This window comes from Gymnogyps californianus, chromosome 24 (assembly GCF_018139145.2).
Source record: "Gymnogyps californianus isolate 813 chromosome 24, ASM1813914v2, whole genome shotgun sequence".
Lineage (NCBI taxonomy): Eukaryota > Metazoa > Chordata > Aves > Accipitriformes > Cathartidae > Gymnogyps > Gymnogyps californianus.
The window spans coordinates 5,651,677-5,677,147 of NC_059494.1; the positions used below are offsets into that span (position 1 = coordinate 5,651,677).

The 25,471-nt window shown below is 46.4% G+C and overlaps 1 protein-coding gene across 1 annotated transcript; it reads left to right on the forward strand.

The window, feature by feature from the left end:
• The first annotated feature begins 163 nt into the window (after positions 1-163).
• RAB11B (RAB11B, member RAS oncogene family) lies at positions 164-19,292 on the forward strand. The gene is made up of 5 exons (XM_050910379.1): positions 164-218; positions 6,764-6,959; positions 8,934-9,127; positions 10,699-10,779; positions 14,339-19,292. The coding sequence occupies exons 1-5, from the start codon at positions 179-181 to the stop codon at positions 14,482-14,484; spliced, it is 657 nt and encodes a 218-aa protein (XP_050766336.1). The 5' UTR covers positions 164-178; the 3' UTR covers positions 14,485-19,292.
• Positions 19,293-25,471: the final 6,179 nt, after the last annotated feature.

Below are 25,471 nucleotides of genomic sequence, written 5' to 3' on the forward strand. Positions count from 1 at the left end.
GCAGCGCCGCCCGCCAGTCAGAGGCGCGCCCGCCGCCTATTGGGTGCCGTTGATGGGTCTGGCGCGCCGCCCGCCTCCTGCGGGCTCTGGCGGCCGCTGATAGGCGGCGGCGGGAGCGGCCCCCCCGGCTGGGCCGCGGTCGGTGCCTGGCAGCCAGAGGGTCGGCGCCGCCATCGCCATGGGCACCCGCGACGACGAGTACGACTACCTCTTCAAAGGTACCGCCGCCGCCCGCGGGCCGGGCCGGCCGCGCCCCTCGGCGGGCCCGCGGCGGCGCTGGGCCCGGCCCGGCCCGCCATGCCGCGCCGCCCCGGGCCCGGGCCGGCCGCCGCGGCCTTTGTGCGCGGGGCGGCCTTGCGGGCAGCGCCCGCCGCCCCCGGCCGCGGCGGGCCCGACCGGGCCTGGCGCAGAGCTCGCCGCCGGGCTGCGGCGGGGGAGCGGCGGCGCGGGGAGAGCGGGGGAGCCCCGCGGGCCTTCCCCGCCCCGCCCCGCCGCGGCGGGGGCTGCGCGCTGGCAGCCGGGCGGTTGTGAGCCCGGGGGCTGGGATGGGGGCGAGGTTGGGGGGCCGGGGGCTGGAGGGGCGGTGGGCTTCGAGGCGGGGGTTGTGCCCGGCGGTGGTGCCGTTGGTGTGGGTCGCCCGAGAGATCGCCGCCGGTGTGGAGCCGGAGCTGAAAAAACTTCAGCTTCCATGGAGAACTCCGTGGCAGGCTGCTAACTGAGCACTAATAACTGGAGCCGGGAAGCTTCACAGTGGTAATTCGGCGTTGCCTGGGGTTATTTTAATACTTCTGTCCCCGTACTTGTGACATTTTGGGTTGTCCAGCAGCCGCGTGCAGGGGTTGTGTGAGGAAATAGATAACTGCTGGGTGGATTTAGTGCTGCTCTTCTTGCGCTGGCTCAGGTGGTTTTTATTGTTGTAGGTGTCCTGCATGCGTAAGGGTTGCTGCAGGTCGGTGTCCTGCGTGTGTAAAGATGCTCGAGCTGACCTTTTCCACGGAGCGTCCCGCAGCTCTGCCGTTGAGGCCTACGGAATAGTGCGGATCGGTGTAAAATGTTCATCTCCGGGTTTCCCAACCTGTTTTACGCTTGGTCTCCTGTGGTAGCGTGGCTGAAACCCTTAGATTCATCCAAAGAGTTCACTCTTACAAAAAGGCGAGGTTGAGGTTGCTGTCTGTGGGTGCTCGGGTGGTCTGGGAGGGGCGTGGGTGTGCGCTTGCTGCCGTGAACATTTCCCAGGAGTTTGATGTCGGGGCACGCTGTACGTACCTGAACCCTAACAAGGGCAGCAGCGATTCCACACTTGCTTGTTGACGAAAGGAAAGAGCAGTTACTCATCTGTTGGGAATATTTTATGGATGCATTTGCCTGTTTGGTGTATTTGTTTTACAGTCTTCAGGATGGTGGGGGGAAAAACCCCTTATTTCTTCTCTGGCTATAAAGCAGAAGACTAGCCTCCAAAAATATGCTAAACTGTCTGGTTCTACACTAGTTTTCTTCTGAAGTCATTCCACCGTCTATTTCCCAAGTGGTTTAATAGCCACGAACTTGAAAGCCTAAAAATTTTGATTCTTTTTTTTCTTTCTGTGAATAGTCAATTAGGTAGGCAAAACTGCATTCATCTTTAAAAATACTTACGGCGCTTTGAAAGGCGTTTTTAATTTTATCTGGAGTGAAACTTAACCTAAAGCTATTTGGTCAGGACCCGTGCTATTGTGTTGATACTGCAAAGTAACTTGGCATACTTTGTAGCACTTAATGAAAAATGGGGGAGAGAATTGTCCTTTTCTGTGTGTCTTTTGGGTAGGGGTAGTTGTGTGGATGGTTTTTTTTTTTTTTTAAATAAGCAAACCAACCCACAAAAAAACCCTTCCCTATCTACTCATCTTTTTCCTTCCTTCCCTCTAGGCTTTTTGGGACTAGGCAAGAAATAATGAATGTGAATGGGACCCAGTGGGATGAGGTCTCTGCTGTAGGACCAACTCCCCTTCCTTTCCCTTCTACCCCCTCCAATAATGGAATTAAATATCAAGGGGAATTGACATAAAGAAAAAAAATGTCCAGGGGTTTGACTGACTTCTGGTTTAGCCCCTTCTCAGCTACATAGATGACTTTTGAACTCTCTTCCATCAGGCACATGTAGTGGTCAGAGGTAGAAATAATGGTGGAGGAGGGTTGCAGCCTGGGAAAGATTATTTTTATTAAATATAAGGCTTGACCATTTCCCCTACCACCTATTTCCAAAGGAAATTTGGTTGGACTCTGATTTTAACTTTTACAGTTGGCGCTTGTTTAAGAAACTTGCATCCTTGCATTGTGATATTATTTAGGATGACTCCAGTTGAACGCAGTGTTGCTTTAAAGTCAGAATTATTACTTTTTTATATAGTGGAAGAACTGGAACTGCTTGTGTAGGAACTTCTGTCATTTAGCATAGATTATATTAATCAGCTTTACGAAAAGTTTGAAAGGCAAAGAGCCCCACTTGTTGTTAGTCTCTTTCATGTGAAATACTGCCTATAAAACAGTTGTTCAGGGGTGAAGATGGCCAAGGAGTTTGTAGCAACAGTTTCTGTGCGTAGCTGGCCTGCTGTTCTTAGTTTTCCCTCGTTCACGTCGCCCGTCGGCTTGTGCTTCAGGACCGGCCATTTCAACAGGGCTGCAGGGGAGACGAACGTTATTGGCTTATCGGGTCTAGCACGCAGTAGGCAAAACCTAATTTAAGGTTTGGTGGCACTCTGGGGATGCGAGTGTGGTTATAGTCAAAGCTGCTCTGCTAAACTAGTGCCTCTTTATCTTTATTCCCAATTTCCCTTTCTTCTCTGTGCAACCCGACAGTCAGAGCTGCTTATTTTATTGATCACAACAAAATGTTGTTTGTTAACAAAATGACTGAGCCAACCTTTGGGAGAACAAGCTGAATTCTGTATGCAGAGCTGCGCAGAATAATGAGGCTGTGAGGAGGATCTTGTTGTAGATGCGTGTCAGTGATGTAACCCAAGCAAAGCCAGCGGTTCAGGGCTCTGTTCCCAATTAGTTTTGTAGCTGGGATGGTTAAAAAGCAGGAACTTTTCATGATGAGTTTTGAATGGGTTGGATCTGGAATTGAATTCGTGACCTTTTAATAGTTGTTAAAATATTGGAAGCCTTGTACCTATTAAAGTGTGATCTGCACATTAATTTTCCTCTCAAGAAGATTAGCTATTATCAGTGTTTATTTTAAAAATTAAATTTGAGGTTGTGCAGATGTATGCTGGCTCATGAAGAAGGAAAGAAAAAACACCCATAGAAAAAAGAGCTTTCTTTTACCTTTTTGGGAATTTAGACTGCTGATTAGAGCTCAAGCCTAACAAAGGCTGTGCTTATTAAAAACAAGTGCGTGTCATATTAGTCATCAATATCTGGCAACCTCATGTACTTAATATTTATGATGAACTCCACTTACGTGGTCTCTGCTAGAGAGAGTCTTAACCTTCTTGATTGTTCAAAAGAATATATTCTTTCTGCCAGACTAATAAACTAGTGTAGTTAAAATTCTATCATAAACTTGATCTTTTTTTTTTCCTATTTCTTACCAACAATATATTGCCCTGGATTTTTAATTTTGTCTTTCGCTTGCTTTGTACCAGGATCCCAAGGTATGAAGCAGGTGTCCGGGTGGTGGGATTGTGCTCTGCTCGGGCGGCTGTAGGTCTGTGTGTTGTGAGGCCTAGCAAGACGTGGGAAGCAGAGTGCTGATGGTAATGGAGATCTGAACGCTTTGCCGTTGACGGACGGGTAACGTGGTGAACGGTAACTGCAGGCTGGCACAGTGTGGTGGAGGAGAGAGAAAATCAGGAAAGACTGAAGGAGCAGCGCCACGATTCAGGATGTAAACAGGACACTAAGTGTGGCTTGCTTGTGTACTTCCAGCCGTACGATGATGATTGGTGCTGGTTATTGGTTCAGGTCACTTCCAAGTTAAAACCAGTGCATCTTTCCATTACCAGTGTGGCCCTAAAGGCCATTTGGGGAGTGTGACTTCATCAATTCTGGTGAGATGTGTTTAGGGAGTATTCAGGCTGTTAGATCTGATTTGGAACTTTCTTTTCTACTCTGTCAAGACATCTGCATTTGAACAGGCAATGCTGTCTGGTGGCCTGTTCCCAAATTTAGGAACCTTCCCAAGATCTAATCACTTAGTCCAGAATCTTGAAGGTATCTTCTTGCTCAATTCCCATAGAAAATAAAAGTTTGTGGGTTCTGCCTGCATGTGGGCCGCCAATCTTTGTGTATTTCTCCGGAAAGTGAAAATGCTTGTTTAATGCTCAAGATTGAGTATTAACAAGAAGCACTTGGAGACTGTAAGGTAGAAAGAACATTTTTTACTGAGTTGGGATCTGGTTGCCTTCCTTTGTTACTTCTGCATCCAGTAACTTCTCAAAAATGCTCTCTTATAAGCTCTGCTAGAACATGGAGCGGCCTGGTAAAGGGGAGCCTCGTACTTTGCTGCCAGATTGCAGCAGAGGCGAGTAACCAGCTAAAGTAGCGCAGGACCCCCTGAATTTTCTTCCTGCGACAGATGGAGTTAATGACCTGAGAGCCATTTGCACGGTTTATGCACAAAGCTGATAATTTTAAAATGCCAGAGGATAGGAGGTGGCTAGAACCTGGAGGGACGGCTGTGCTTTCTCGAGCTGCAGATTCACGAGAAGGTAACTCCCTTCGAAAACAGTTGGAAGCTTCAGGGTTTTTCCACGCTGGTCTAGTTTGTGTGGTGGATGTTCTTACCTCCTTCTGGTAATGGTCAGGGCTTTGCTGTAGGGTACAGCGTACTCCAAGCCAGCAGATCACTGTGCAAGATGGGTGACCTTCGGCCCGTTCTTGGAACGCCGCGTGGAATTAGTGATGAAAAACTGTTTGTCTGGAATATAAAGCTAACAAAATCCTAGAGTTAGAACTCGTAATAAAATCTTTTTTATATATCTGTTCTCATACCCTAAAAAATGGTTTAGGCTGTTTGCCAGTGCAGGCAGAGCACTGTGAGGAGCTGATTTAAGCTATCCCGGGTGGGGAGTTGTGGCGCCTTGCCACGATCCACTGGCTGCCCGTTCCTGCCTCTGTTGTATTTTGACTGTTCAGCTGTGCTAGCACAATTGTCCGTCTATCTGTGCTGTCAGCCGGATGAAATGCTGCGGAGGGAGTCCGGAGCATTTCAGCAATCTCCTCATGCAGCTTGGGAGCTGTCGCAGCAGAGTTACAGAGGGCTACAGCAGGAGTTTGGGAATGTGCTAGCAGGGGTGGGGAGGTACGCGAACTGGAGCAGTGTGCTGCCAGAGATGTATTCTGAAACAATGGCCTGAGCAGAAAAAAAAGCTGTAATAACACTGAAAGACGAGTGCGATCCTTGGCCCTGGGAGAACGCGGGTGAGCTCATTCTGGAAGTGTGTAATGAGAAGTCTTCTGTAATTTGTTGTGGAGGGATTAGGAATGTTTTCTGCCCAGGTCTCCTTTTCTATAGGAAAAACAGATCGTGTGAATGAGGAAGATCAACAAATCTGTACTCTGAACTGAAGTAGGAAACATTTGCAAGGTTGAAGAAGCCTCACTGAGACTGCCTTTCTTCCTTCTGCTCAAGCCAGGATACCGTTAGCTTGAATACCAAAGTCATATATGATACAGTATTTGCTGAGACTAAGGGAGGGTGACTTAATTGCTTTTAGTCTTGTTTCCCTTTAGTTATTTCTTGCTCTAGTCAGTCGTACAGGGAATTAAGAAAACGTGTAGTTGCTGCATAGTAAAGAACCTAGTATGACAAATCTTGTCATTGGAGTTGTTGATGAGAAGGTCCCATGGAAAGCTCGGCCTAGCGTGGCTGGGTATGAAGCAGCAGCCTGCTCGAGCAGGAATGGCAAAGAGGTGTGCCTTGGGATCAGCGGAGAGCTTCAGCCCCGAAGTAGGGGGAACCTCCTACTACAAGATGTACCTTTTACTTTCACAATTCCTTTCAGTAAAGCTGGGTTTTGTGTGCTAAAGATCTCTCTGCACTAACATTTTTCTGTTAACATGGCAACACCTCGTATAGAGGCAGAGATTCTTAGCTCATCTTTTACTTCTCAGGCAATCTACTAGAACTTGTTTTGCTGGATGAAGTTCTGCTTTGCTTTATATCTTGTTTGTAGTATCAGATGTCTCCTGTTTTCCCCTTTTTGGGGTGAACATATTTATGAATTAAATTGTTGAAATGAAACACCCTGTATGACCCCAACAGGGAGTGCAAATAATTGTTTACTTACTGTGTTGGGTTTTTTTTTTTAAATAAAAATAGAGTAGACTTATACTGTACACAGGCTTTTGTCAGACAGACAGGTAGGCTGTTGCCGTGTTCTTGACTGTAGTCTTTCTTAAAATGTGGGTTGCAGCCTTCCTCTGGAGAAGGTCGAGTAGGCAAGGGACATCTAGTTACCTCTAATTACTGGCAGTGGCTTGGGGCCTCCAAAGCAAGGTTTAGTTGTTGACAGTCGCTGTAGCAATTTCTCATTTCCATCTCTGAGGAACTGAGCAGCTGCTAGCAACAAAAAGGCTTGGGACTGTTTTGGGGCTGGGGAAGCAAGCTGTGAGTAGTAAAGTCTGAGGTGTTGTCAGCATAACTTTCTCCTATGTTTATCTGGCTGCACAACTCCTCTGGGTCCTGCCTGCAAGGCAACATAGCAGCCACGTAGCACCGCTGCACTATGTAAATGCTGGTATGAAGAATTAATTTCAAAAATAATGTCTTTTCTTTCAGTTGTGTTGATTGGAGACTCTGGAGTTGGGAAGAGTAATCTTCTGTCACGTTTCACACGCAATGAGTTCAATCTGGAGAGTAAGAGCACCATTGGGGTGGAATTTGCCACCAGGAGCATCCAGGTGGATGGGAAGACGATAAAAGCACAGATCTGGGATACTGCAGGACAGGAACGATACCGTGCCATTACCTCAGCGTGAGTACTATGTCTTTGCTCAGGCTAACAGCAGAATTCTGGCAGAGATGGTACAGATAAATTTATGGGTAGAGAGTTAATGAAACATATTTGGGACACATGACAAAATCATTACGACAGACTTCAGTGTAGATCCAACTCATAAGATAGCAAATACTTTTGTGTTCCTTGATTAAAAAGTAATTTTTAGATTCTAATGATACTATTATAGAAAAAAATGACAGCTTAAACCAAAAGTGTGGGAAATTCTGTTTGAGTCTTGTGATTTGGGTTTTTTACTTGCCCTAGATGTGCTATCTTCATCACGTGGAATGAGTGTCATTTCTGATGGAAGCTGGGTACTGTTTGTCATCAAGTTTTGGTCTAGGCGTGGTAGCTTACCATAATGCCAGTGGCTTCTGGTCTTCATTGCCCCCTCAGTCTTGAGATTGAGGATATTTTTAGGACAGTCTGCAGCCACAAACTGCCTTGAAATCTCAATGACTTTGAATTAGTCACAGCCCTGAAAATTAGGTCCAAGAGTGCATGCTGAATAACCAGTAAGTAGGAAGGCAACTGTGATAATGCTGACTCTGCAGCATTAGACGTATCCCTATTTAGAACAGTGGTGTTGAGAAGCTTTCATGTACGGCACCTTGGTAATCCAGACAGTGTCTTCAGATGTAACCTCTGGGTGTATCTGTTTCTATGCAGGTAGTAGGCAAAAGTATCCTTTAGAGGAAAACAAGAAAACCCTATTGGCAGGCTTAGTTATCCAGGGCATATTCTGATCAGTGAGTTGAAATTTTTTAGTGTTACAGATGTCTATCAGTTTTTAAAGATACAAACTTGTTTCTGAATCATGCACAGATTGAGCCATTTGTATTAAACTCAAGGTAAAGGGAACCTTTTTCGTTGAGGTGAAATAGGGTAACGCAGAATGGATGTGAGAAAAATAGAAGAGCATGGAGCCCAAAGGGAATAATCTATACGGAAGGAATGCAAAAACAAAGTAATACAGAAGCAGATGTAAATGGTGATTTCAAATTGCATCTTTTCCGTAATTGTTTTTCAGAAATTTTTTTGTGACCCTTCAATTGTTCTTACTGCTGTAAAAGCTTAGCAGAAAAACTGCTGGCTGAGTCTGGTTCAACAACAGACTTGGCTGGTGAGAATCAGTGCGTCTGTAGTCCTGTGATCCTGCCTCTCCTTTGTGCTGGCACGAGCTCTTGCTTGACACATCGCTAGGCCAGTTCAGCTTGCTAAGCCAGCAGAACGCCAACCAGCAGGAAAAAGTGAATGTTTTCTGCTGACTTGGTGCCCTGAATCGGTTCAACGCCGGGTCCGACAGGTGCTGGCGGAGCAGAGGAGAAATGGTCGGGTTGTGTGGAAGAGAGATATGGACATTATAGGATTGCTGATACAGATTGGCTTGTGCTGTCGTGAGCCCTTCGCTTGAGTTGAAATGGGTCCAAACCTGCACTGAGGGAGCAAACTCCGTTCTCAGATTACGAGCTTGTGGATAATTGTCAATATAGCCCAGAGTGCCCTGCTTTAATTTTTAAGAGGGACAGGAGGTATTTGAAAGGTCAGCAACAAATATTGATGTTTTACTAAAGACTGTTTTCCTAGTAGAAAGATAAGTTATAACTTCACAAAAACCTTCTAGCAGTACCGATTCTGAAATGCATTGTGAGTTTTCTTGCACACTGTTTTAGCAGACTAAAAATGTCATGGCTTCCGTGGTCTCTTCAGCATTTTGTTATGTACATTGGAACTTTTTAGGAATGCCATTTAAAAAACCCAGCATTTGGAACTTGGTTTTAGGCTTAAAAAAACCCCCCAACAACAGTATTTGCACGAGCACAACTTTTTCAAAAGCGAGGGGAGTGTTTTAACTTTTTAGTTGTAACCAGTATAGAAAAGCCAGATACCAGGTTTGTTGGTGTAACTCGGACAGAGCTCTCTGTAAAGGAATGTGCCTTATGGTTTCAGATATTACCGCGGTGCTGTTGGGGCTCTTCTTGTCTATGACATTGCCAAACATCTCACCTATGAGAATGTGGAGCGCTGGCTAAAGGAGCTTAGAGATCATGCAGACAACAATATTGTCATCATGCTGGTGGGTAACAAGAGTGACCTCCGCCATCTGAGAGCTGTGCCCACTGATGAGGCCCGGGCTTTTGCAGGTTTGTAGACAGTGTGTTCTGGGTTGGTGCTTTCCGAACTTGATGACGTTGGTGCAAGCTGTAATCACACTATTGTTGTCCAGGACTGAACTTTCACCTCAAGTTTTATTTTTGACCCTGAAAAAGGCATTTAAGATTTTTTTTTTTAAATGAAAATATCTTGGCTTATTAAATAGCGTGTGTGGTTGTTTTTTTGTTGTTTTTTTTTTTTTAATCTAGTAGTAGTACATGTTTTTGAAACACTGTCCTTGAAGCTGCCTGATAGCTGAAGATTAAACACTTCCTCTAGCAAGGCTAGAAACAGTAAGCAACATTTAGAAGAGAAGATGTCACAATATAAGTATAAAATACCACAACACAAAATGTATTTCCTTCCTTCCTAGAGGCCTGGTTCTACTGTGTACAATGAGGACAGCTGCAAATGAATACTGAGCCTTCTCTTAGATGGTGTAGTTTCTGCTCCAGAGTACTGATGCATATAGTAGTGTCATCTAGTTTCATTTAAATGCAGTGATCGTCAGATTTGGAGATTATCAATTGTTGGGAGAAATCAAGTGGGTTATGTGAGCTGCTGCCACTGCATTACTTCTCTCTTCCTTATCTTGCAGAGCACTGGTCAAATACTCTTTTGCCCTTATAGACCTAGGGACATTCAGCTTGCTTTTGTGTGGCTATCAAGCTTGGAGGTGGACTTTAAAGGTGTAGAACCTTTAAAATCCTTCTAGGAACATTACTAGGGCTTGCTTAAATATGTTTTCTGAAGTTTGCTAGTAAGCAAGTACCCTGTGATTAGTAAAACTACTTCAAATTTTCAGATGAATGAGAAGTGAAGTCTATGTAAGAGAAGCAAAACAAGTTAGTAGGCACCCTAGATAGTGCATTACTTTGGTGACTTGGTTGAACATCTTATTTTTTTTGCCCCTGACTTCCTACTAAGGCTGTCTTAAATAGCTAGTGATGGTACAGGTGTTGCTGTTTAAGCTCTATGACTGGAATTTGCCTATTTCTGGGCAGGTGGTACAGTACCGTTCTAGGTGTGATGTTTGGGTGTTAATCACAATTTTTTTTTTTTTTTTTGGTTAAAGTAAAATATGTATCTTTTGCATTGTAAGAGGAAAGAAGAAAATAGACTGTATTACTAGGGGTTTTATTGTAATTTGGAGGTGGGGTCTGATTAGGAAAGTGTAGGTCTGTTATCTTTTTGGGGTTGCAGAGGAGAATTGACTCCTGTTGCAGCCAACATGCTTTTGCCTGTGCTCTTGCTCAAGGCACTTCTAGGTGTGTTCGGTAGCCAGATGAGAATAATGTTGTATTGCTTGACTGAACAAAGGCTGCAGTGAGGAAAATGTTCTCACACTATGGAAAGGCAGTGGTCAAAGGTGATGCTGCTGAAACACTAGCGGCTAAACAAATGGTGCACCAAATTTTTCCTAGTGTAACAGGAAAAAAAAAAAATAAAGAAGACTGTGCCCTGGCTGATTTGGCCTAAAAATAAAGGTGAAAACCTCAAAGTAAAGGTGAAATAAAGTGCTATTAAAGTTTTTAACTGAACCACTTTTTATTTATTACAGAAAAAAATAACTTATCTTTTATTGAAACTTCCGCTCTGGATTCAACAAATGTAGAAGAAGCCTTCAAGAACATCCTTACAGGTATGGTTTGTTATGGATTCAGAGGACCTCCTGAGGCAGTGGATCTTCTTCATGGGCACGTTTTGCAGTTATCTAGAATGTTTTGGAAATTAATGTTGGGAATGATGGTTAGTTTGCAAGCCTTCTGATCTTACCTTTGTGTTCTGCCTCCCACCCCACACATACCTTTCTGCCCAAAGAATCTGGAGGTTTCTAGTCTCCTGATGTTCCATAAATTCAAGCTATTGCAACAGCACTGTTGTAAAGGCACTAGTAGTTCTGTGCCTGCACAAAATCTAGGCAGCGAAGCCACAGCCATGCCAGGAAGTTAAATGTTTCAATGTGTTCTCTTGCACCAAAGCAGACTGGACAGTAATATTTTTGTCCGGACTACTGAACTCTTGTTCTCAGCTGATGGCAAGGGCTGTAGGTAACTGTGCACCGACAGCATAGCTGCATGCAGGCTGCCTTCTGGGAATGTCTCTGAAGAGTCCCAGGAATTGTGATTGTGGTCACAGGCCAAAGTGAGGCCAGGGCTTATGATTTCCACTGCCCAAGAATGTTCCTCAGCATGTATAACTGATGTAGATGTGGCTGCTGAGTGCACAGCAGCTAGTACTGAGTGCTAATCCTTGGAAGCAGAGTCCTGGGAAGCATGCTGCTGTCACACCTAAGGGTGTCTGAAGGAAACCAGCATGGGCCTGCAGGACTGCTGAATTGGACCTAACAAACCCTGATAAACTTGAGCATCTCTGCTTTCAGAGACTCTGCCTTCCACTTCGTGTTCTGCAGTAGTCATATCTCAAAATACTGTTTGAGGTGACAGGGAAGTTGATGTTTCAAAGCATAGTCTTCCACTCCTAAAATGAAGTAATTGGTAATTGGCAAAGAACCCTTAAAATATCTAAATAGGAAGAGGGCTATCAAACAGGTATTGGATATTACTGTTCCACCTCTGGCTGCCCCACGAGATCTGAATCTTGTCCTAAAGAGGGGAAAACGCCATATAATTTGTCAGTGTGTTTGTTCTGTCTCTTGAAAAGCTCTTTAAGATCCATACCATGAACATGAAGAGTTGGGAAGATCCAATTCCCAACTATTGCTTACCATAGCTGAATTCTAGACCGATAAACTGTCTCTATAGTCTCACCTCTGTACACTGTTTTGTGAAGTTGTGCCTAATTTACATGTCCCACAAGAGATGAGCATTTTCTGAGCTTTATTGTGACCAGATACTGATTTCAGTTACATGAGAATGAGCCTTTGTTCTGGTTCTACTTGATTATCAGGAAGTTGGTATATGTTGCTTATTGGATGCTGACCAAAGAATTGGCTTTGTATTATTGTTTCTTGATTATGTATGAATGAGAGCCTATTACTAGGAAAAAAGCTGAGTTTTAATATGGTGAATTCTGTAAGGCAGGCTCTTTTAGGTTTCTTTTGCAGAGGTGTGCAGGGAAGCAGTAAGAGGTGTTGGGATTGCTAGGTCTGGTGCTGGCCAACTCTGTTGGTACCAGAAATGTGTTGCAGTTAGAGGAAGATGACGAAGAAGAGTCAGGCAGGAGAAAAAGCATAGCCAAGCTGCTCCTATAAGTAAAAAGCCTGACAGACTAGGAATGGGTTATATTTTCTGCCCAGCAGGATTTGCATTGAGTTACTAGAGCTACTGGTGAAGCAACTGGAGAATATTGCTGTTGAGACAAAGCTGTAGAGACCACCGCCTGGTGCCTGAGCTGGGACTCTCTCTTGTGCAGGGCAGCCTTATAGCAGATTCACTGCTTATCTGTGACAATTGGCTGGATCTGAGGCAACTTGCCTGGCGCTTTGAGATGGTATCCATGGGTTTAGTGCTCTGACTGTAGTTCAGCAGTCGCCATCCATCCTGTCTTCTCTTGCAGTGTTGTCCTGAGACTGACCCTGGGTAGAGAAGATGGCCTAAGGTTGCTCTGGGAAAGAGCCCCAATACAGTCTGCTGTAACAGATAGGATACTTGGGGAGCCAGAACTTGAGCTGAGGTCAGGCCTGGGCAAACTGAACTCAAAATACTATCTCTTAGCAGCATCCTGGGCTGCCAAAAGTGTTGAGATTGTCCAGTTCAGGTACAGTGGGGATGTGGCTAGTAAGACTGAGTAGTCCTGAAAATGCTGTTCCTAAAGTGATTACCTGGGGGAGAATCATCCTTCTAAGGGAGGAGAAGAAACCTGGGAAAATGTGCTGTGTAGAGCAGTGAGTTGGGAGGAATTGTGTGGGACTTGGGGGAGGGAAGAGGGTGGGAGCAGCAGGTCAGGAGTTTCCTTACTGGCCACCAGTTTGAGGGATCGCTAAAGACTGGGGGAAAAAAACCCCAAAACAAAACAAAAAACTAAACCAAACAGATGCTACCCCAAAGGAAAAGAGGGCTTGGCGATGACTCTGAGCAGCTAGTATTAAAATACACCACTGAGCACAAAAGAAGGGGGATGTGACAATCTCTGTACAGCTCTCCTCATCCCTTTCAGCAAAAAGAGCTGAAGGTAGCCAATGGCAACGAGATCAGTCTTGGGTTAAAGGTTTCCATTTTCAACAATGTAAATATGTGCAGCTTCTTTAAAAACAAACAAACAAAAAACCCCCCAAAACCCCAACAACAACAAACAAAACCCACGTAGTCCCCCACGATTTTTAATCTTTACCAAAGACTTTGGGTGTTGCTGTTTTGAGGCTGTGGCTGTATGAATGTGACCATAATATTTACCACAGACTTCCAGGGAGGTACTTGCCCTTTTCCTGTCTCACAATGGAGGGAAGTTGGAACAAGGGCTTATAGTCAGTGAAATAAGTAATTCAAAAACCTTTCAACTTAAATTATTTCTACTAACTATGCAGTTGAAGTGGTTTGTTTCTGAAAGCTTTTGACCTGGCAGTCTCTCTTCAGCAGTTACAGCTTTGTGGATCTGTGTGTTTTCAGGCATAATTCAGTCAAATAAATTAATTCTCTCAGGAAAAGCATTTTCGGATCAATATGGGGCTTTATGGAACCATGTGGCTTTTTACTGTCATAGGTGGGAAAATTTGTTGCAGAGAGTAGGCATTTCTGTCATTTGGTAGTAGCAGCTTGCCAGAAGCTAAAGTGTGAAATAGATACTGTCATTGCTGCTGTGCAATGACGTTTTGCAAGCATCCTGTTGATTGGTGTTTCTAGATTATGTTGCCCATTTTTTTTAATCAAAAATAAGATGATTCCCTATTTCAGAAATGAGCATTCCTGCTCCTTTCTCATTTAAAAAGCCTTTTAATAGTACCCATGTTCGTGGAGTCATTGAAAAAGAACGTTATAAGAAGCACTGTTGTGGAATACGGTAAAGAATCTTGTCTTAATAACTTTTCCAGACAGAGCTTGCATATCCGTTACTGAGCTGGAAAGCCAACCAGATGTTACATGCCACAGCTGGTCAGACTAGATTCCCTTTCACAGCTCTCAAGTTAAAATCTTCTCATTCTTGGGTTCTAGCATCTTCTTTGACAGCTTGTTCTGACATGTGCACGTGCTCCGTTGGAGGCAATGTCTTTCTGGGCTCTAACAAGTCTGTTCTCATTTCAGAAATCTACCGCATTGTTTCGCAGAAGCAGATTGCAGATCGGTCTGCACACGATGAGTCTCCTGGCAACAATGTAGTCGACATCAGCGTCCCACCAACCACCGATGGACAGAAATCCAACAAACTCCAGTGCTGTCAGAACCTGTGACCTCCTGTAGATGACTCTTGTGCCCTTCACTTCGTCTGTGCTTCATTTAGAAACTTGTGTGCACTTCTTATCTCCTGTGATTCAGTGACTCCCTCTTCCCTCCTTTACCCCATTCCCAAGTCTCCCCCTTTCATCTTAGAGCTTTAATTGTAGGGCTAACATTCCCCTGCCTCCGAAATCCCCTTCAATGTGGTGACTTTTGGGCTTGAAATGTAGGCACTGATCTGATAGACATGTTTGTGTTGGAACATCTGCTGCTGGATATTATCCCATGAAACACTCTCCTCAAATGGTTTTGGTTTTTTTTTTTCTGGGAGAGAAACCATGGGGACTTGACTCGTAACAGTTGAAGAAATAACTACATTTAGGTGACAAGGTTTTTTCTTCCCATAGTCAGGTTTTTTTTTCTTGTGTTTCTGTAAACATGGGGGAGAAATTAAAAGAAAATAGCTATCCTACCAAATGCTCTGTTTTCTGTCCTGATAAAGTCTCACAGTGAGGTTTTTAGTGGCTGCACACACATAAGAAAGCTGTTGAAAATAACATTACTTATTATGTAATTACCCCTAATACAGTTAGTCTGGCTGTGTAGTTTACCGTTTCCTGCTTGGGAAATCTTTCACTATTCTTGTTTTATTTGGGAACAATGAAGTATGTCTGCATTGCTTTCTCTGCCACCATGAATGCCTGTGCTGCTTGTGCAGGCTTTATGAAGCGGCTTAATATTTATTCATGGCTTATGTTAATCAGTTAACATTATTGTACAGTAAGTGCCAGCATATTGATTTCAGAAACGTTTTGCAACCTGTACAAGTAGGCTTATTTTGTACTGTAGATCAGTGTCTGAAAGCAGGATCTTCTGTAGTTCCAGGATTTTTTTGCATGCTGCTTTTTCTCTAGATCTCTCCTACCCCTGTTTGAGTGAGTGAAGCAATATTTTCATGTCATGTATATACCTGCACTTGTAAGGGTTTTGGTTGTTGTAGAGAAACACAATACTTTATACATTTTGTAAAACTTCTGCAGAACCATAGCATCTTGAACTTTCTCTTTATGATCTTTCACTATTGACCTTGTGCATAATCTTCTTGACCTCTACTAAAATGCATAATATTAAGATTTCACATAACTACTAATCTGTTGTTTTCCTCTTATTCTGTTTTACTGAATTGCAGACTGTAATTCTCAAATGATTGTACTTCACCTGATGTAACAGATTTGTCATCAGCAGGGCTAACTACTATAATACTTTGTTTTACTGAATGGGAAGAATGTTATCACAACATGTGTAGTCAGTCTCTTGCTAGCTTGTGAAAATCTTCCATGATGGCTTTTCATCATTCACTAGCTCTTACACACTTGCATCCCCTCCGGTATATGCTGAGTGTTACGGTGAGGCAAATACTGGGTGAAACTATCTAAAGGAAGCATTGGAGACCATCTGCTGCTCTCTGAAGGCTAGTGAAGCAATTTGCAGTGAATTTTTGCTCTGTATTCTGAGACTGTACCTCACTTGATGAATCCTACCTGCATATTAGTGAGTTGATTTTTCTTTTCTGATACAAAGCAAATACGAAACTGTGAATTGTGCTTGAAGGGGAAATCTGACATTCCAGTCTCAACTGTTCTGTCTGGTTATGTAATAAAATTAAGGGCAGTTAACTCTGATGGCTTTTCTTTTATAAGATTTCCAGACCAATGCCTTTAATTTTGTACTGTATGCGCCTAGAGGGCTATAGTTCACAGCAAAGGATGCACGTGGTGCCTAGCACTTCCACTTTTCAACTTTGTTTAGAGGATGCATTCAAGGTGAAGGGGTGCATACTTGCAGCCTAATCCCATTGAATGAGGATATGAATTCCTCTTTAGGCATCACAGTGCTCTGTCCTAAGGCTGTGCCAGTTCCAGAAGCACTTTCAACACTTGGTATTTACTTCAGTAACGTCCTGTTGAGAGAAAGTGCAGCCAGTGGGAACTGGAGATGTCTCCTTTTTGGTGGTCCTAGACCAGAATGTGATGTGCAGTCAGTATTTAGAAGGCTGGCAGATAAGCACACCGTCAGAGAGAATGGAAAATTCTGAGATACTGAAAATATTTCCTTCAAGAACAGATGGACACTAGGGGAGGTGGCTTCTTAATTTTTCAACAAAACTTTTTATAAAGAAATGAGTTGAATAGCGTGAGGAAGAATCATGCTGTTAAAAAGACTTATTAGTTCAGGGTGATGTATTAATGTGTTTACTCTGCAAATCCTGTTCTTAACATGAAGTTTCTAGAATCAGTCTGGCCTGGTATAAGATGCTGAGCAGCAGTTTAGTCACTTCCTTCTCTTTTAAGAGAGATTTTCTTTAGTCTCTGACTTTGTGGAAGGCTCTAAACTTTGCCTCTGAGTCCCAACAAAAGGTTCATGTCTAGAGCTTAAGTCCTGTTAAATTATATGGGTATTGAAGAGACCTTGTACAACTTTGTTGTGCGTTGACCAAAGCCCCCTCAGAGCAGGTGGATCTTGGACCCATACTGTTCATGCTAGGGGGTGGGTTGTTTTTGAGGCCTGTTGTGTGACGTGGAAAGGCCTAGTGCCTTTTGCTGCAGGACTGTTCGGTATACCTGAGTGTGGGAAGCATGTGTGTGCGTGCACATGTGCACACAGATAGCTTATGTGAGCACTGTAAACTAAGCGGTGGTTTTATCTGCTGTGGTCACTCAGTTTATTAGACTAGGTATTGACTCTACCAGATTGCTGTGCTGCTCTCCAGGCAGTTAGAGACGCAGCCCTTCTGTGGGTTTGAGATGCTCTCGCCTAGACTAAGCGCAGGGCCGTTAGTGCCAATAGAAAAAGGACAGTGGACCAGTTCTGCCTGGTGAAACTATCTTCATGTGCATAGACAAGGGAAAGTGCTTTTGATCTTGAGTACCCTGGTGCCCTGCTGAAAGCCCTGTGCACTCCTCAAACTATAGCTACAACCCAACCCACTGTTGGTGATGGCTACTGAAATTGCAGAGGGGAAGACTTGGAGGAATCCTGAGGAAGCTTGAACTGTTGAAGAGCTGTCTGACATTGAAAGCAGCTCTCCAATAGGCTAGACTCCTTAACCATGCTGTCCTGGTGTGAAAATAACAGTTAAATGTAACCTCACCTGGACTGCTTCATACTGCAACTTTGCTGGCTCTGTGTGTCTCAGTATTGCTGTCAGGAAAATAGAAAAGGTTCCAGCTCTCTTCCGTCTGCCATAAGAGGTTTGAGGGCAGAATTTGGCTTATGTAAAACTTCTGATGACAGGAAAGCTGCCTGTGAAAGAAGGAACATGTGCTATACTTGCTTTACTTGGACATTGAGGATGACTTTCATTTAACTATTGAAAAATAACACTAAAAAGCACTGGGTGCTTACCACCCAGTGTCAGTAATATAAACCTCAGTTGAAGGCTCCTGCTGATATTTAGAACAGGTCCTCCAACGCAGAATTAGACTGGAGTCTCTTCTGCTAACTACCCTGTTTATTGTGGGGAGAGTAAAGGCCAAAATTCACACATAAAAGTGATGTGGTGGTGAGCACACAAACAGGTAATTGGTAAAATAAATTCATTGGGTAGAGAGCCTCAATCTAACTTCTTTTCTTCCTGTTGAGTCAGATGCTTACAGACTAGGTGAGTTAAAGTCTGGGATCTCCACCGAGTTTGTCTGTAGCCTGCACAGGACAAGAAAGTTTGGTTCATAGGAAAGTTTTAAAGCTCTATATTCGTATAAATGTCAAAATCCAGTTGATGAGTGACTGCTTGCTACTTTGTTAAAAACATTTTTGTGTGTGCTTCGGAGACCATCAAAACTTGGTAGAAGGAAAAGGCACTATGATCCCTTCTTCCCCCTGTGGCTGCTTCTCAGTACTTCTAGCAGGTTAGAAGCAGTAGAAAGGCTGCTGCATCCTAGAGATCCCCCCATTTGGGTGCTGTTCTGTTAGATCACTTGTAATGACCCCACAGTACGTGGAAAGGCTGGTAATGGGGTATTCTTGTGCAAACAGGAGAGAGCTCTCTCAGCTGGACATGCCAGGATGGTGAGGATTGGTCTGTGCCTTTGAGTAGGTCACTTACCAAAAGCTGCTTGCAAAAATGTACAGTAGGTATTTTCACTTCCAGACGCTTTGATTCCTGCATGCTGTACTGTTCCAGAAGTTGTGGATGTGATCTGTTTGTGGGCTGTTAATGATTGAGTCTTACCTGTGCTTGGTGATCGTTTCCCTTCCAAGCATGAAGGAAGAACGTGCTTAGAGGTTCTGGACTCTGTAGAAGAAAAAAGATCCTAATGAAGTGACTCAGTCACTTAGGGAGGCCTTTTTCCTTCATAAAAAAACTAGGAAAAACAGTATTAAAGGTAGGGGCCTGAATTTCAAATAAGAAAAGAAAAATCGGGTGATTAGAGGTGAAGACTGTCCTTCAAGTAAAATACAGTGAGTCAGGGCTGAGGTTGGATTCTCTTGGCTTGCAGACTCTTAATAGAGTCTTAATACAGTTTGAATGGTGATTAATGGAATGTTTCCATGAAATGAGTATCTCCAGGGCTGCACTGTTTCAATAAATAACAGTAATTCATATTTTAAACTGGTCAGATAATGCACAGTAGTGTTGTCTATCAGGCTTTGTAGGCTATAAATAGCACTGGACCTTTATGCAATGCAGGAGAGAGGTTCCTTTCATTTACTTTTATTCCTGGTTCCTGTGTTAAGTGCAATTCACTTTGTAAATATACACATCACTTGATTTTTGTGCATGGTTATGATGTATTGTGGATATAAAGATTGCCAAATCATACTGTGTGTGTAAAGTTCTGTCCCGAACACAATTGTAGAATAAGGTGGGAACATAATTTTGCACCTGGTACCTTGCTGGCTCCAAAGCCTAAGTGCTGTGGTTGATACTAGCGTGGGTACCCCTGCCATGGCCAAGGGTGTGCACGCTCGGGGCTGTGTCCCTGTGGGGAGTGGCAGTCCAGAGCCAGGAGCTAATTACCCTTGGTATCCCCTACCCCCGGGAGCAGATGTTCTTGAGAGGGCTCTTCCCATCGCTTCAGGACACTGCGTTAGGCTTTGGAGAGGTTCCTGGTGCCCTCTCGCACTTCGGCCTGGCAGTGAGAGCCGTCACTGCCTGCTCTGGTCACTGCTGCTGGGGAGCCAGCGCACGGCCCGCGGAGGTGGGAGCACGCCCCTGTGCCCTGGTGGTCCTCCACGGCGGGACAGAGGAGTCTGGTCCGCGGGTTCAGTTGCCTGCTGCTCCAGAAACGACTATACCGGGTGAGGCGGGCGTGAGGCCGGCCGAGACCTGAGGCGCAGGGCTGCGGCAGGGGAGGGAGGCCCGAGGCCGCGCCGGATCCTCCCTGGGGGGGGAGTCCCTTCCAGCTGCGGCCTGAGGGGAGGAGGCGGCGCCGGTCACCTCCCCGCTCGCTCCCCCCCGGTCTCCCGAAGCCTCGGGTGGGGACGAGGGCCCGCAGCCGCCCCTCACGGAGCCGCTCGCCCCGCGCTGCAGGCGAGACCCCCCGAGGCGGCGGGGCCTGAGGTGACGGGGGCGGGGCCGGGCCGCCGGCTGCGGTGGGGCGGGGCGCGCGTGCCCTTGGACGGGGGGCGGGGCGCGGCCGCGCTGCTGGGTCACTATTGGCCAGCGGCTGTTGCCAGCGTGGTCGCGTTGCGACGCCGGCCGGGTTCCGTGCAGCCCATTGGGTGGACCGGCGCAAGCGTCCGCGCAGAGCAGCGCGGGGATTGGCGGTCGGCGGCGGCGCCGCCGCTGTGAGGGCGGGCGGTCGCGGGTGGGCGGTGCCCGGCGGCCGCAGGAGCCGGCGATGGGGCGGCGCGCGCCGCGCTGAGGGGCCGCGGGCGCCGGGACCGCAGGTACCGGGCGGGGCGGGGCGGCACCTGCAGGGCGCCGGGGGCGGCGGCACCTGCAGGGCGCCGGGGGCAGCGGCCGCCGCCGGCCCGGCCCGGCCCGACCCAGCGCTCCGCTCCCGGCCGGGGGCCGCGGCCTGCCGGCCGGGCCGGGCCGGGTCGGGCCGCCCTCCGGTGCGGGGCTGCGGCGGCGGCGGCGTTCCGGGCGGGCCGAGGCGGCCGGGCCGCAGTCTGGCCGCCCCGGGGGCGGGGGCTCGAGAGCCCCGACAGCCCTCCCGGTTCCCCAGCCCCGTTTTGGCGGGGGGTGGTCCCCGCCGCGGGGGTGTCCTCAGCGCCCCGGTGTCTGGCAGCGCCCCGCCGCCCGTGCTCGGGTGCCGGAGCCGTGCCTTGGGACGCGCCGCGGGGTCTCGGGGAGGATGGGCGACCTGGCCGCGCTGTCCGCAGCCGCCTTCCCGGGAGCAGCGTGGCCTCTCCCGCAGGAGCAGCTGGCGCCGGCCCCGGGCAGCCGTGCGAGCCAGCTGCCTCCAGACCACCGGCCTTTCTTACCGAGCGCTCGCCTCCAGCGCGGTGTCCCGAGCGAGGCCGTGAGCCGGCATTGCGGTGCCTCGGCCGCCTGCAGAAGGCAGAGCTGCGGCCCCGTCCTGCGGGCCTGCGGCTCTTCCCGGCGGAGGACGGGGAGTGGGCTGACATCCATCCCCGGCGTGGAAAAGCTGGGGGTGCTGCGTAGAAACTTAACCTGGCAGGAAAATGTTGTAGGCCTGGAGGTTTGGAGCACCAATTTTTTTATATCTGTTCATCAGACTTTATTTCCACGGGTGTAGTTATTAGGAAAAGATTTCTTTGCAAGCGGACTCCTATGCCTGTTTTTTCTCCTCTTTTGGGGTGTTACTGGCTCTTGTTCTAATGCATATTTTTGACCTACGGAGCGCTATGTGGCATGGCAGGGAATGCACTGTCTTGTAGAGCTTGTTACAGAGATTTCCCAAGAGAATGAGTTCAGTGTCACAGCAAAACTGAAGAACTTGCTCCACTTGTGTGTTGGAGCACCAACTGTCTTCCTCTGTGGCATGAGCTTAGAGTTTGTGATTGACTTTTCTTAAACTGGGACCTATAAATCTCTCTATCTCATTGAAACCAGTTTTCTTGAGACAGCTTAACTGCTAGTGACAGAGGGCAAAACTGCTTGCTTGTGGGATTTGTCCGAGGGACGAGCCTGTGGCTTGTGTACAGGAAGATGATTGTGATATTGGAGGTACTTTTCTCACGGTCTCAAACATTTGCTCTTGTCATATGAGCATGTTCTCTATCTGATGGGGAGACCAAGATTAAAAACCAAAAAGCCATGCGATGGCCTTTGACTGAGACTTCTCGCTTATCTGTGCAATTGCCTGCACTGTTAGTACCCAAATGTTGCTCACCTCAACGTGGGGTGACGCATCTGCGCTATACGATGCTACTGCCCCGATGGGAGTTGAGGCTGTTGTGTGAGTTGTCCTCTCGGAGGAAGCTGTGCAGAGCTGCAGACAGGTGGGGTGTCTCTCAAGTCAGTGCTGATGATGACTAACTGGAAACGCCAGGGTTAGCCAGAGAAGCTCTGGCTTTTCATCAGGCTTGTTTGTACTCAGCGCGCCGTCCCCGCAGTGTGCGGAGATGAGGCTGTCCTGCCCTGATGTGTGTGTGATGAAGATCTGTCAGTGGGGATGGGCTTCTTATCCCACTCTGTGCCCTTTACTTGCTCATACTCAAGGGACTGTTTGTATCCCCCTCTCAACCCTCCCTGTTACCAGCCCTCACTTTCCTTGGGACTCTCATTCTCTTGCTCCACTCTCCTTCCAGCAAGCTTTTATCTCTGTGTCTTTCCCTTCTGATACAGCTTCTAGCACTTTCTTGACCTTTTTCCAGGTTCTTGTCAAGAATGCCTGTGATTCCGCTGCGGTAGGTCAGCTCCAATGGCCATGGCCAGTCCCCGTTATCCACCCTGCTCATGAGGACATACAACTCTGCTTGGTTGCCAAGCTCGCACATGCACAGAATAATCCTTTTAACAGCTGGATGTTAGCCTTGTCTTTCCAAGGCTTAAGTGTTTGAATACTTTTTTGCATCTCCAAAGGATTGTGGAGACAGCTGCAGAGGAGAGTGTTTGGAGGGCTAAAAGAGCCCTGATTTTCCAGGTGCATTTGAAACTGTGATGGTATGTCACCCTTCAGAAACAGAGGCTTGAAGGGAAAGGAGCTGGGACTGGAAAATGCCTTTGTCATGTGCACTGTAACAGTGAATTTAATAACGCTGGTTGAGGACTCAAGGTCTAGCTACCCCCAAGCATGTGTTGTGGAGCGTTAGAGGCAGCCTCCATTAGTAAGGAAGTCTTAACTTTGCCAGGAGTGGACCAGGTGGCACAGGAAACAGCCAAGTGTGAGCTTAATGGGTATACCATGGACATTAGATACCAGCTGTAAAACCTGGGTTGTCTGTGTGTGGTTAGCTAATTAACACCACTGGCAGTCTTTAAGTGGAAACAGGAGAAAAAAAAGCATTGGAACTAACTGTTTCTTGTTTCTGATGTGTTTGACTGACCTTTTTTTGCTGTGGAATTGCACTGAGGCTGCAGAGTGAGGTCACCCCATGCTGGATGCCAAGGAGACCATGCAGATGAGCAGTATTACAAATGTACTTATTGTAAACAGCTTCTGACAGAGTTCTTGCTTTAATACATGCTGAAAGAGGGGCTTTCCCATTCTAGGTTATTGATGCTGGCCCGAATCAAGCGAGTGCGGGACACGATGTTTCCCTGGGAGGAAGTTAGCATAGATTCCTTGAAACAGCGTGACCAAAATCAACCCAAAATGCATCCAGCACAAGCTGGGCAAGTTGAGGCTGGTTATGGGCTTTCAGACTGTTAGTCCTGAGGGACTGCTGCAGGTCCGCAGCATGTGACTTTGTAGTAGTTCTGCAGGCAAAGATACAAAGTAAAACGTGCATTTAGGGGCTTTTTTCACTATTGTTTAAAATATCTTGGCTTTTTACTCTAAAAACTACAGAAACTTTTCTTAGAAGATGAAAGGAAGAATCGGGCATCCTGAACTATAAACTACAGGATGAGTTTGTTCTTCCCCCACTTGACTTTGACTCAGCTTTGGATATTTGCAGATTTCAGAGTTTCCGTTTTCTAAACTGTTTTTTTCCCCCTCCAGATTAAAGTTTATAACTGGTGTGTCTTTTCTGCCCTCCAGTCTTATTTACTCTGGTTAACTTATGCTTCTGTATGCTCTTAGCTCAGCGCCTTCCTGTGAGAGAGAAATGATCTCCGTTTACTTACATTTGTCCCTTTGAAAACACACTAACCAATTCTAAGTTAGTAAGAAATGGGCATACGGTCTCTGTGATGTAAAAGAGAAGCCATATGAAAAATAAAGCCGTGGGTCACTTCTGTGAAGGAAACGAGCACAGCACCAAATCAATAGGAAGGGTAGGCAAGCAGTTTCCACGAAGTTTGTGTAAAATAGCTTTCTCTGGTGCTAAAACGATGGATTAATCTCTGCCGAGGGCACAGTTCGTGGCTTATTGAGACAGTTAATGTCACGCATGTGAATAGCAGGTTCTCCGCCTCTCCAGGTCTGGTCTTGTTCCCTTCCCAGCTCCGACTGCAACAGTGCCGTTCCCCGGGGAGGATGCCGTCACGCTCACTCTGTCATCTTTATGCCGTGTTTGCCATAGTTAGACCAGGTTGGCTCTAGCTCATCAGCATCGCAGCAACAAATGCAGCTCTGCTAGAAGAGGCGGTTACCCACTTGCTGAGTGTTTGGGGGAGCGCTCGGCTCTTTATCCTGCTGTGTAAAAGCAGGGAAGTCGCTACCGGGCTTCTTACGGTTTTGGCCACCTTTCCTGGTGGTGGAATATGTCTCTCTATAGCTGTGACGGTTACAGGTTGTGAGAGCTCTAAGCAGTGATGGTAAAATGCAGAATGGCAAAATCCTGAAGGCATGGACTGACAAAGTGTCTCGGGGCAGGGACTGAACCCTTTGTATCCTCTAGTAAAGTGAATAGCCTGACGGGAGCTGTACTGACCTGCAGCTCTTCCTACCTGTCAGCCGTGTAAATGCATTCCTTGCCCCAGACCTCTCTAGGACGAGCAGTGTTACAGTTTGGAATCTGTGATTTGTCCCCATTTTCAATCAAAATAGGCATCTGTAAGTTTTATTCCAGATTTTACGTAGCAATTCTAACTAAACTTGTCAATTCCTGATATAGCGCAAGATGATTATGTGTGGTTAACCTCAAGGGCAGGCATGCTGTAACTGCTCTTGCAATTTTAATCAGTTGTCATGAAGTCAGTGATAGAGTGAAGGAAACATTCTCCTGCTGTTCCCAAAAAGAGGAGACAAGGGGCAAGGAGCGGTACTGGCTTGGCAAATATAAGTACAAACAAATCAAACCTAGTTTCTAAAGCACTTCCCTGCAAATAGGGGAATGCACCAAGCTCTTACAGTCTTGGCTTTAACACCTATTTCTTTGTTTGAAGCTTTGAGAGCTTTAGTCCTGTTTCAACTGAAAGCTGTTTGGGTTTAGATTTGAGAGTGGTGGGAGGGAAAAGGTAAACTGCAATTCTGGACTCTTCTCAACTTTTATTTCCTCCCAGTTTTTCTTGTACTTCCCTGTAGATAAATCAGTCGAGGCCTGTGTCTCCAGAAGAACTAGAAATGCAGCCTAAGCAAAACATTGTGAACTTAATAGGGAGAGAGAGAGAGACTGGGATTTTGCAGCACTGATATCAGTGAAGTTTCACTTCAGGATTGAGGAGGGAATTTGTAGCGGTAAGGAGTGGGCAGAAGGGAGACGCTGGTGAGATCAGCTAGGATCAGCTAATCCTCTTCTTTGGCTGACCATGGAGAAAGAGCATGCCCTCAGCTGGTGCCTGCTCTGGAGCTCTTCAGATGCAGACGGGTGGTGGGGTCGAAGGCTGTGGTGGTGCCTTTGCTGGAAAGCTCTTTGAAAACTGAGTGTGCTAAAGAGATTTGTACGGTGAAATAGCTAGCTTGAAAAATATGAATAGGCAAGTTAAATTCCAGATCAAATATCTGTTCGAAGATCAGCACGCTGCCCGGTTTTGAGCAGTGG